Source organism: Dendronephthya gigantea, unplaced genomic scaffold (genome assembly GCF_004324835.1).
Source record: "Dendronephthya gigantea isolate DGI-Jeju-01 unplaced genomic scaffold, DenGig_1.0 000001F, whole genome shotgun sequence".
Classification (NCBI taxonomy): Eukaryota; Metazoa; Cnidaria; class Anthozoa; order Malacalcyonacea; family Nephtheidae; genus Dendronephthya; species Dendronephthya gigantea.
This window is the reverse complement of record NW_021163011.1, coordinates 4,448,020-4,458,172: the sequence shown is the minus strand read 5'-3', so window position 1 is coordinate 4,458,172 and position 10,153 is coordinate 4,448,020. Positions and strand designations below refer to the sequence as shown.

Here is a 10,153-nt window from a genome sequence, read left to right as displayed (position 1 = left end):
CGTTTTGAAATGTGGCAATTGGCAATTATATGACGTAACAATCTTTAGTTAAATTTAATTTTGCAAGTGCTTGATTAAGCTTCACTCGTCATGCCGTTGACGTGTCTTCCGAAGTGTTTCTCCAGAACAAAAAGAATTGAAATTAACAATCTGCGTGAAAGGGTGTTTGATGAATCATCGAGTGATGTAGAGAAACGTGACGAGAGGTATTTAACAGCTCTTCATTTGGCTGCTAGACACGGGCAGGTAGATTGTGTAGAGGAATTGTTGAAGAAAGGTGCTAACCCAAACAGGTATTTTGACATTGAGTTAGTTCTCTTTGAAGAATAAAGTTTTAAGTGATAAAATAGACATTTTCAAGAAAATTACTTGCTATTGGAGACCTAATTTTAATGACCTAATCTTGGAGACCTAATCTTAATCAAAACTCACTCTCATGAACACGTAATTTTCGACAGTGTGAAAAAGTTTTTTTAACAATTAAATCAAATTACCAATTTGTAGAAACACCGCGTGTATATTTGTTTATGCAGATCAAATTGATGATTCAAATATTCATTTACCTTGCAAAATTTCAAGAATGAAATACTCAAGTTTAATCTTAAAATCAGTTCCTATATACCTAGAAACTAGGGGCGAGTTGGGTTAGGATGATCAGGCTGTTCTCGAAAGAGTGCTTTACAGATACGTCTTGGTGGACGAACGAGCTACTAAATACACCTGTTGTTATCACAAATTGATGATCAAGTTATCAATTCACCATGCAAATTTCAAGAATATTAACTGTTTGTTAAAATTTAAGACAATCGCCATTTGGTACAGCGATGCATTTGGCTGCAGCCAAAGGACATTTGAGGTGCCTTGAATTACTGACCGAATACGGGGGGTTCTTACTGTCTCGTGACAAGAGAGGCGAAACTGTTTTACAATTGGCTGAAAGGACGAACCAAGAAGATGTTATTCATTACATTGCTAGACACTCGGCACAACATCCACATCATATTAAGGTAGGCTAGAGATACATACAGGAAAATTAAATCACATCCGTGCCAATTGGATTTAATGCGATCTCAGCTTTTTAATACGCCCTTTTTCACCCCTATTATAATTTATATAAGTGGTGAAGTCAATCCCTCGTGATTAAGCTCTCTTTTCGCTGCGTTTTAAGATGCATTTTCCCCATGCATATGAGGCCCCTAATATCTTGAAACATGTTTTGCTGATATTGTTGTACGGCTTTTATAGGATTCACCAAAAACAGATAGCATTGATATCTATGGAGAATTTTTTCCCGATAAAAACGAGACTGTTGAAGCAAAGAAAACGCAAACACAAGATCAGAATAATCAAACGAAAGATGCGACAGATGATAAATCCGGTATGTGTATAATAGACGGTTTAAATACACCTGGTATTGCATGGTCTTACCATAGTCTTAGGTGGTGCATGGAAAGGTATATCTCGTCCAGTATTATGTACAACACTATACTGGTGTGAGTTCGTGACTTCAACCGCCGGGTTGGAAATGAGTTCAAAGTTTAAAATTGCACTTAACGTGAGGTTTTTTACTGAACCTGTTTATTACAGAGATGTCCAAGGCAAAATGTCTTGTCAAGCAAAATTTCTCAATTATTGTCTATGAACAATGCTGTCACCATACTGATTATGTCGTAATATATTTTTTTTGTTTAGACATTCATGAAGCCTCAACTGTTATCAGTGTTCCTATTCCAGAAATCCTACCTGAAGAACTGGAACTTAACGAAAATTGTAAATATGCTATCGGTCCTAAAACTGTAAGCATCATGGGTAAATTAAATGGAAGAATCGTCACGGTCAAAATGTATCAGCGGTCAATTTCCGAAGCCGAAATGTCGGAACTTATTAACAACGAGTACAAGACTATAAGGTTCGTAGAGACCCGTGTATTTAGAAACAAAACAATGAGTTACCTGTAGTGGCATTTATGTTCGAAGTGTTGAATGTTCCCACAATTATTTTCTGGAACAGTGCATGGAAGTTTTTTTTGCTTTCTTCATAAAGTTTAGGAGATCTATGCTAACTGGTTTTCAACAACCACCCCAAGCAGCAAGTGTAAATATAGTTTAGGAATAATGAATTATTTATTTAACACTGGCATGTAGGTGTCTTTACCATCCAAATATTGCATTACTGATAGCAGTATGTAATGGACCAAAAACTGTGGATTCTTATCTCGTGTTTGAACCATTGGAGTATCACTTCCTGCACAGACTACTATTTGAAGAGAAAGTAAAATTGGAGGAGGATCCAATATTGAAAATTGCCCACGACGTGTCAAATGCAATGCAATATGTGCATAACATGGGAGTTCTTCATTGTTATCTTGGATCCCATAGTGTCATGGTCACACGCGATTACACAGCAAAGGTATCAATTTTTTTCGTATTTAAAAAACCTACGGGTACGTGGCAGAATATCACTCTTATCTTTGTAAACTTAGTTTGTATATTCTTTCTAGCTTTGCATATGCTCTAGAGTTAGGAGCATTGGTGCCACTTATGAGTTTATCGCTGAATTTGTCTTCGTCGTTTTCATATTATTAGATCTGTAACTTTGAATATTCATTGCGCGAAGATAGAGGTCCAGTCTCGCTCAGTCACTGTACTCTTTTGCACAACTGGATGGCACCTGAACAGGTTCTCGGCTTTCCTGTTGACAGATGTGGAGATGTATTTAGTTTTGGTGTTTTGATATGGGAATGTCTTGTATTAAAACGATCTCGGCAAATGTTTAGCTTACAACAGCTGGGTGTAATTGGAAAAAGCGTGCATTACAACGCCATCTCAAAGTTAGAAGGAAAGAAAAATGTTAAATTGTTGATCAGTGACTGCACAAAGATAGCCAAAGGAAGACCAACGTTTCATCAAGTAATGTAGATTGAACAGAATATGCCTTGAGTTTAGGGGATTAATTAAGTATTGCAAATGCCATTATTTGCCTTTACTAGAATTATTTGTATCATATTTGCATGGAAGGAACACACAAAACCAAGAGACTACTCTTAGTGTACATGGGTTGCTGTAAATGCCAAATTTACAATTTTACAATATGGATTTCATATTTGTTATATTAGATTTTTGCTTGGCTTGATGGCATCCTGCATTATCGTTTGGTGAACGTAGCCCCAGTAACCATGGACGAAGAATTACAAGCTTCTGCGTTATTTAATCGTTAATCATGAATAAACCTATCCTAGATTTCTGGCCAGTTGAAAGAAACACGACCATATGAAAGCTCTGGCTGGCATGCTTGCTCCGCATGTTGATCTTCCATGCAGACATGCAGTGATATGTGTTTTGCATAATGTATGGTAGCTATGTATATTAGTAAATTTTATTGGTCCAATTAAGGCTGAATACAAAGACTTGTTTTCGTTATATTTTCGTATACTTTAATTTTCGTACATTCCCCAAAAATCAATCTACACATAATAAAGATGTTTTTCAACTTCTAACAATCACAACAATTGTCATATTTGCAAACCAAAAATATTGTATGGTAGTACAGGATGATATACAGATATGTATAGGAATTTTTTATATGATAGAAAAACCTTAACACAGTCGCTCATTTCTTCTAAATCTAGTACGTAGTGAGCATACCAGGTGGTTCATTTGTACGTCTCTTAGTCAAAACGGGTTTTTGGCGTTGTCTACCAACATCTGTATAGTACGCTCGTCGTTGTGTTTGCATTTGAGCATGGTAGTACGCAACAGATTCTGGTTCATCCATCAAGTATTCTAGTTGTAAGCGATCAAATTTCTCCTGCTCATCTTCAACGGCGATGCTCTTTCTTGATTTTCTTTCAACACTCTCTATCTCAACACTATTCCCGCTCTCTTCGCCGAGATAACTCTCTGCGTACCAAATATCAAACTCAGTCACAAGTTTTTTACGGCATTGACTAACAAGCTTCTCACAACATTGGATATCTGATTTCAAACTGCGCAACTCATCGAAATCGGCTCGATACTGTGTCTTTAGTTCTTGGAATTTCTGTAAATGTTGGAACTCTTCTTCGTCAATGACTTCTTTTTCGGTTTCCGGGAGAACAGACCCGCCCAATCTATTACGTTCCTCGCGTTTGTCCTCCAGCAGTTGGCGGACTTTGTCCAGTTCCACTTTAGTTGAATTAATACGCAAGGACAGCTCATGGGACGTGTTCTTTTTATTTCGCAAAATTTCTGCAAAATAAATATGATGGTGGTGCATGTAAACTATAAGCGTATGTGGCACGGAGACAGTATTTGCATGCTTTTATTCCTAATCTCTTTACCAAATACTGTGTCAGCAACACAGGCTTAATGACACTGCACGCAGTGTTATTTTATGTACTGTATTTCTTACCTTTGTTCTCGTGTAATATTCTACTGATTTCACTCCCTCGTTCTTGTTTAAATTCAAGAAATGCCTCAGGCTTTGCTGGTGGTGTTGATGGTCTGAGACTACCCTGTCGCTGTGTTGTTCCAGTACTCTTGCCTTCGTCTTGACCTTGGGTTTCGAGTCGTTTTGGTTCGGTGGGATCAACAACGTCTTTACCTTTGCGACTTTTTATTTTCCCACGTGTTGCCAGCAAAACCATTGTGTTAGCTTTGATTGGTGCGGCTGCCACTCCAATACCGAATCCTTTTCCATCTGGTTCGCCGAGCAACTTAGTGTCTTGATTGTCAGGCCCTGTTTGTCCACTCTCTAGAATCATAACAAATCGTAATAAGTTATGCTTCCATGCATGCAAACGTCTTTTATTTTCGTTCTTTGATTTATTTCCTAGAACTTTGATGGTAATTTTCTAATTAATGAGATTTCTTAACGGGTTTCGTAAAGAGTTCATAAATCAAAAAGAAAGGTGCCGAGATTTTTATCACGAGATCCGCTGAAGTATGGGGCATTGGGGCGTGCAAGGCGTAAGGTTTGACCTGTTACCATTCGTAGTTTTAAGATTTTGAATTTTTCAACGCCCGTGTTACCTTACAGAAATGGCTAAAGTACACCCTTTCGGTCACTCAGAAAATAATATCAAATCCATCTACCTTTGTGCGCTCACAACCGCGCCTTTTCTTTTTAGAAGAAAAGCGCCTAGGGATGAGACATTTAAATCGCCAATGACTGGTATATTACGTCCAAGGCGCCTATATAGTCGTTCTATGAGTCTTCTAACAAAGAGTCATTACATACCACACGTATCCTGATTTTCAACCGATGTTTTCTCTTGAAAAATATACTTCTCTTTTAGCCGTGTCTCCGTCTCTTTCTCAACATTGTTAACAATGTTTCGAAAAATTTCTAACATTTCTTTAATTTGGCGAACGTTTACGATTTCCATTTCAGCAATCTCTCCTGCAATATATCTTTCAACTTGTCTTTTCAACTCGTTTTGTTGAGCCTCTGACAGTGGTTCATACGCAACCTGACCTCTGTTGGTCAGTGTATCGTGCATAGCAAGTTCATTCTTTAAGAACTGTATTTCGTCTTCATACTGCTTGCATTGTTTTACCGGGTCAATAACTTCGTTAATCGCAGGTTCACAGTGAACACATCTCATTCTTGCTGCGAACCGTAAAGTTGAAAGCTACATTGTGAGAAATAAACATTGAGATAAGTCGTTTTAAAGAGATTAAATATTGACACTGTGAAACAATCTTTATTACAATCCCCAAATAGTACTCATTAAACACACATACCGTCTCCTCAAGTCGACTTTCCTCTCCCCACATGTTCGCAATAAGGACAGTGTTATTACGACCACCAATCGAGTCACTGAGAACATGTGTCAGTTTACTTTGACGATATGGAACATGCTTTCGTTTTTTGTCTCCCAAAGCAATCACAACTTGTTCCAAGTAGGTCAGTGATTTATTGATGTACATCGCTTCTCGTTGACCTGTTTCTTCTGGTTCAGTCTTCCCAATTCGTTCAGATCCAGCAAGATCAACCAGATTAATTTTGGACATAGTATATTTTGCATTTGAAACAACTCTGGATCTTGTTTCAATATACATGGTAAATATGCAATGGGAACGTGAGGAGTTGCGGTTTAGATAATGGCTCGCAACAACACGGTTCATTTCACCCTAAAAAAAATGATGACTTTTATTCTATAGGAGCAATATTAAAGCTTTATAATTTTCCTGCTCTAGAAATAGAGTAAATATTGTGTAGTCATCAGTGCATGCATATCAAGCACTTTACATGCAACAAGTGGTAGTACATGTATTTGTACCCAAGCTTTCAATGTGGTCTTTGATAGTCATAGGTCTTGTAACAACAGTTCATTAAAGACTCAATCAGATAGCAAACTATACTCTGGTGCAGTAATACTACACTTCACTCCATTTGGTACATATCAATAATCAACCCTGTTTTTTGGTTTTGTGGAACCCCCTGAATGTCGGTCATTTTTTTAGCACATTGATTAAGATAATGGTGGGAATGGTAGGTGGAATTGTAATTGATACAAATATATAATATACCTTGTTTTACACGTACAGTACACAGTTTTATTTAAATAGTAATTAAAGTTCTCACCTCAAAAAATAGGTTAAGAGCCTCTTCCTCCGTGTTTGCTAGATGAACTGATAGTCCTTTGACTCGACAGCTTGCGGACTGATCTTCAGTTACAGTAAATGAACTGGGATCAACATATGGTGTGCCTGGTATTGTCGCAAGCAAATCATACATTGACTCATTATAGATTTCCAAATAGGAAATTCGGACCCATATAGACTGTTCGCTACGATTTGATATTTCCGAGAATATTTTGGAGACTGTCCTGGGAATGATCCCTCGTTCTTGAAAATTTTCACAGGATCCACTCATGGTGAAACTTTTCCCGGCGCCTGTCTCGCCGTACGCTATTATTGTTGAATTAAAACCATCTAGAGATTTCATGATGGGCTCTTCTGCACACTGCTTAAATACCTCAGGCTGGCTGGCATTATGTAGCACATGATCTGTTTGGTAATTCCAGTCTAATATCTGATTGTTGATGTGGCCTCGCCGTTCATCTTTTCTCGTATGAATTGTGAGTGATTTGTTGTCAGAATGAAGTTCGATCGTTTCCGCAGAGTATTTGGCGGTAGGCCGGATACGGGCAAATACTTTAACACCGTGATTTCCACTCATTTTTTGTAAAAACGATGGAATCTATCTCAAACATCTATTATTGAAACCAAATTGAAGTTGTTGGAGTGGTTGTTGCTAGGGAAAGCAAATGGTTACTAAGGTATGTTACCATGGTAACCTACTAACCGCTGGCATTTATAAAGTGTGAGCCGTTCCAAGATGGCGTCCGGAAGGAGTGAAGATCTCAATAAAGAAATAAAATTAATAGAAAAATGCCCAAAGGATAGTATACCTAAGGTTAGTGAATAATTTGTAACCTGTCTTCTCGATTTGTTTATCAAATACAAGTGTGTACAGTCGTGTGTGTACAGAGTGAACTCTAATTGTATTCAATATTGACCACTGCTATAATAGAGTACTGAGTACACTGTTCACTTTTGTGCATTGTCACATCCTCCGATGTTTAAATTCTTCTATCATGATTAAGGCCGGACTTCAGTTTTTAGAATAAGTGGGAATAGATTGAACATATTGTATATAGTATTTACCGACTAACCACATCATTGACCAAACTGCTCCAACATACATTTGTTATAAACATGTCTTGACATGTGTTAACAAATTTGACAGCATAATTTCCCAAATTATTTAGGGTGTTAAAAAATTTACATAGCTTGTTTTCTTCCTCAATATAACTTCTAATTAAATGTAGTGCATGTAAACATGAGATAGATGCCAATTAAGTGTTCCTAATGAAGTTGTTGACTAGTAATTAATCCTTGACAATTTGCATTTTTGATAGCAGGGCTGTCATGAATGGAATTACCAAAATGTAAACTACCCATTCTTTGGTAGAAATGCATCTGTGAATGCAATACTGACCTTAGTCTTAATCTTATACTTTCAATTTAAATGCATATTTGTTTTGTCCAATTCACATTAATGGAGATCCTTGGTTTCAATTAGTTATATTCGAAATAATTTTTACTATGTGTAATATCATAATACTACATTGTGTTTTGTTTGTTTTGTTTTGGTTAGGTCATACATGGTTTTCTTGATGAAATATGTGGACAAAATATACTTCGATTTCAAGATTTTACTAAAATTTGGAGCATAGAAGAGTGGAAACAGTTGAAAGCTAGTTGGACGTCATGCCTTAGGTCATTAGCTAAAGATAATATAACTGTTGAAAATGTAAGTGTAGTTTTATGTGTTTGGGTATTTTTTTAACAATTTCACACACTGATATAATTATTAGGGAAATTCTACCAAACATTTTGTGTTCTAGATTGAAAAACAATTAGACCAAATTTCAATATCAAAAGATATTCAAAAAGTAGTTAGTGAATGTCTCAAGCCAAGAAAAGAGGAAATTAGAGTTGCCCTTATTGAAGAAACTTGTAATCTTTCCCAAGCAACATTGAAGGATTTTGATTGGAAATTAAAAGTAAGTGCATAGCTGATTTTGTGATGTCTTATTCTGTGATGTTCTTATACTGTGTTTTCTTATACACTTTCAGCATTAAACACCGTGAGAAACTGAACCTCGATCCCTATTTGAAATTTGCACTAGTTTTTGTGAAATATGAATAGTTGTTGTATACAATGTGATTGTTTCTAAACTAACTTTTAGTGATCCCTTTTCATGTTCACATTGATTATGACTGTTTTGACCTTTCAGCTCATAATGGCTACAGATAAACTATCAAATATGAGAGAACCTGTAGTATCCCTTGATCTTGATATCAAAGAAAAGGCAGGGATGAAACATGTCTTAGTGGAATTGAGTAAAGACGAATTAAAAGAACTAATAGCATCATTGGAAGCAGCTAATAAGGTACAGTGTATCATTTCATATATCATTTTATAAAAACTTTGTGCTCACTCATTGTACTTAATTATGTAACCACACTATAGTCTAGACCAGCATGACATTGTATGATAGATTTTTATTGATATTATTATTTTTTTCTCTTTAATAGGTGGTAATGCAGCTAAAGCTCTAGATTCTTCACACAAGAAAAAATTCTAATGGTGTCTCCTAGGTCTGGTTAGCCATTTAGTTCATTATTAAATTCTAGATTGTATTCACCATTCTGATAGGGGAAAAAACTCAAATGCAAATATTTAAACAATGAAGAAAATTTCATACAAACTGAATAACCTAAATAATTTCTATGAGGTTCACTGTGATAAAACATATTAGTCCCCCCTCAGAATATCTACGTAATGATACACTCCTTAGATTAGATTAAGTAACTATAATTAAAGAAATAATTTCCCCTTTCTCAACTAACATCTAATTGTTATCTAACAAAACTAAATAACAGCAATGAACCTGTGTATAAATGTAATGTTTGGCATGATTTTTTGATAAATGTCAATTGAAAATTTTATTATCCTACTTGCTATATTACAACTAGATCATAGGCTGAAGACCATTTGTAGTGATTTAAGTGAGTTGTAGTAATTTCAACAACTGTATATGTAGTTTAATCGACATTCGTAATTCAACTGTACGGTATACAATAGCCATATTCCTATCATACAAGGAATAAATTGAAGATAAAACATTCAGGTTTACTGTTTAGATTTAAATGTTGTGCCGATGATGTTATATCTCCAGCTGATATACATGCCCGTATGGCACTATCACACCAGTTAAAACTATTAGTATATACTGTACATATTATCCAATCACAGGAATGCTGGAGATTTTATCCTGTCAACATAAGTTTGCATGATATGCAGGCATGCTCTCATGAACTATTAATTTTAATGAGAATGAAACCCAAATTTTTATTTTGTGTGAACACAAACTCTCCAGCCAAAAAGAAGTCATTTTGGACAATGTGAAATAGTGTTGTTTTCTGTGAACCCAAATTTTTAAACATCAGAAAATTTGGTGTACTTGTGGCAGATTGATAAACTGAGGCTCTTATTTGACCTACTCCACTCCCCAGCTAAAATCCAACTCTCATCAGTCTCTATATAGTGGCTTGATCCTGATGTGGAAAAAAGTACTATGCTATAATATATAATGTTT

General features: G+C 35.9%; 3 protein-coding genes across 3 annotated transcripts; 2 read left to right on the top strand and 1 right to left on the bottom strand.

The window, feature by feature from the left end:
- Positions 1-90: 90 nt before the first annotated feature.
- On the top strand, positions 91-3,217 carry LOC114530898 (integrin-linked protein kinase homolog pat-4-like). The gene is made up of 7 exons (XM_028552510.1): positions 91-293; positions 803-1,007; positions 1,246-1,378; positions 1,693-1,909; positions 2,145-2,409; positions 2,586-2,909; positions 3,116-3,217. The coding sequence occupies exons 1-7, from the start codon at positions 91-93 to the stop codon at positions 3,215-3,217; spliced, it is 1,449 nt and encodes a 482-aa protein (XP_028408311.1).
- Positions 3,218-3,421: 204 nt separating this feature from the next.
- Positions 3,422-7,257, bottom strand: LOC114526622 (kinesin-like protein KIF9). The gene is made up of 5 exons (XM_028548211.1): positions 6,568-7,257; positions 5,724-6,113; positions 5,218-5,611; positions 4,390-4,731; positions 3,422-4,226 (listed from the first exon to the last, which is right to left on the bottom strand). The coding sequence occupies exons 1-5, from the start codon at positions 7,162-7,164 to the stop codon at positions 3,625-3,627; spliced, it is 2,325 nt and encodes a 774-aa protein (XP_028404012.1). The 5' UTR covers positions 7,165-7,257; the 3' UTR covers positions 3,422-3,624.
- On the top strand, positions 7,246-9,833 carry LOC114526633 (COMM domain-containing protein 8-like). Its single transcript, XM_028548221.1, has 5 exons — positions 7,246-7,401; positions 8,146-8,301; positions 8,396-8,554; positions 8,789-8,944; positions 9,090-9,833. The coding sequence occupies exons 1-5, from the start codon at positions 7,324-7,326 to the stop codon at positions 9,111-9,113; spliced, it is 573 nt and encodes a 190-aa protein (XP_028404022.1). The 5' UTR covers positions 7,246-7,323; the 3' UTR covers positions 9,114-9,833.
- Positions 9,834-10,153: the final 320 nt, after the last annotated feature.

Bases quoted from the DNA above. Each gene is read 5' to 3' on its own strand.
- LOC114526633 (XM_028548221.1), top strand. From the start codon at position 7,324: ATGGCGTCCGGAAGGAGTGAAGATCTCAATAAAGAAATAAAATTAATA. The intron at 8,555-8,788 runs GTAAGTGCATAG...TTGACCTTTCAG, and splicing joins ATTTTGATTGGAAATTAAAA to CTCATAATGGCTACAGATAA. The intron at 8,945-9,089 runs GTACAGTGTATC...TCTCTTTAATAG, and splicing joins CATTGGAAGCAGCTAATAAG to GTGGTAATGCAGCTAAAGCT.
- LOC114526622 (XM_028548211.1), bottom strand. From the start codon at position 7,164: ATGAGTGGAAATCACGGTGTTAAAGTATTTGCCCGTATCCGGCCTACC. The intron at 4,732-5,217 runs GTATGTAATGAC...TTATGATTCTAG, and splicing joins TGAAAATCAGGATACGTGTG to AGAGTGGACAAACAGGGCCT. The intron at 4,227-4,389 runs GTAAGAAATACA...TTTATTTTGCAG, and splicing joins AATATTACACGAGAACAAAG to AAATTTTGCGAAATAAAAAG.
- LOC114530898 (XM_028552510.1), top strand. From the start codon at position 91: ATGCCGTTGACGTGTCTTCCGAAGTGTTTCTCCAGAACAAAAAGAATT. The intron at 1,910-2,144 runs GTTCGTAGAGAC...ACTGGCATGTAG, and splicing joins AACGAGTACAAGACTATAAG to GTGTCTTTACCATCCAAATA. The intron at 2,410-2,585 runs GTATCAATTTTT...TCATATTATTAG, and splicing joins CACGCGATTACACAGCAAAG to ATCTGTAACTTTGAATATTC.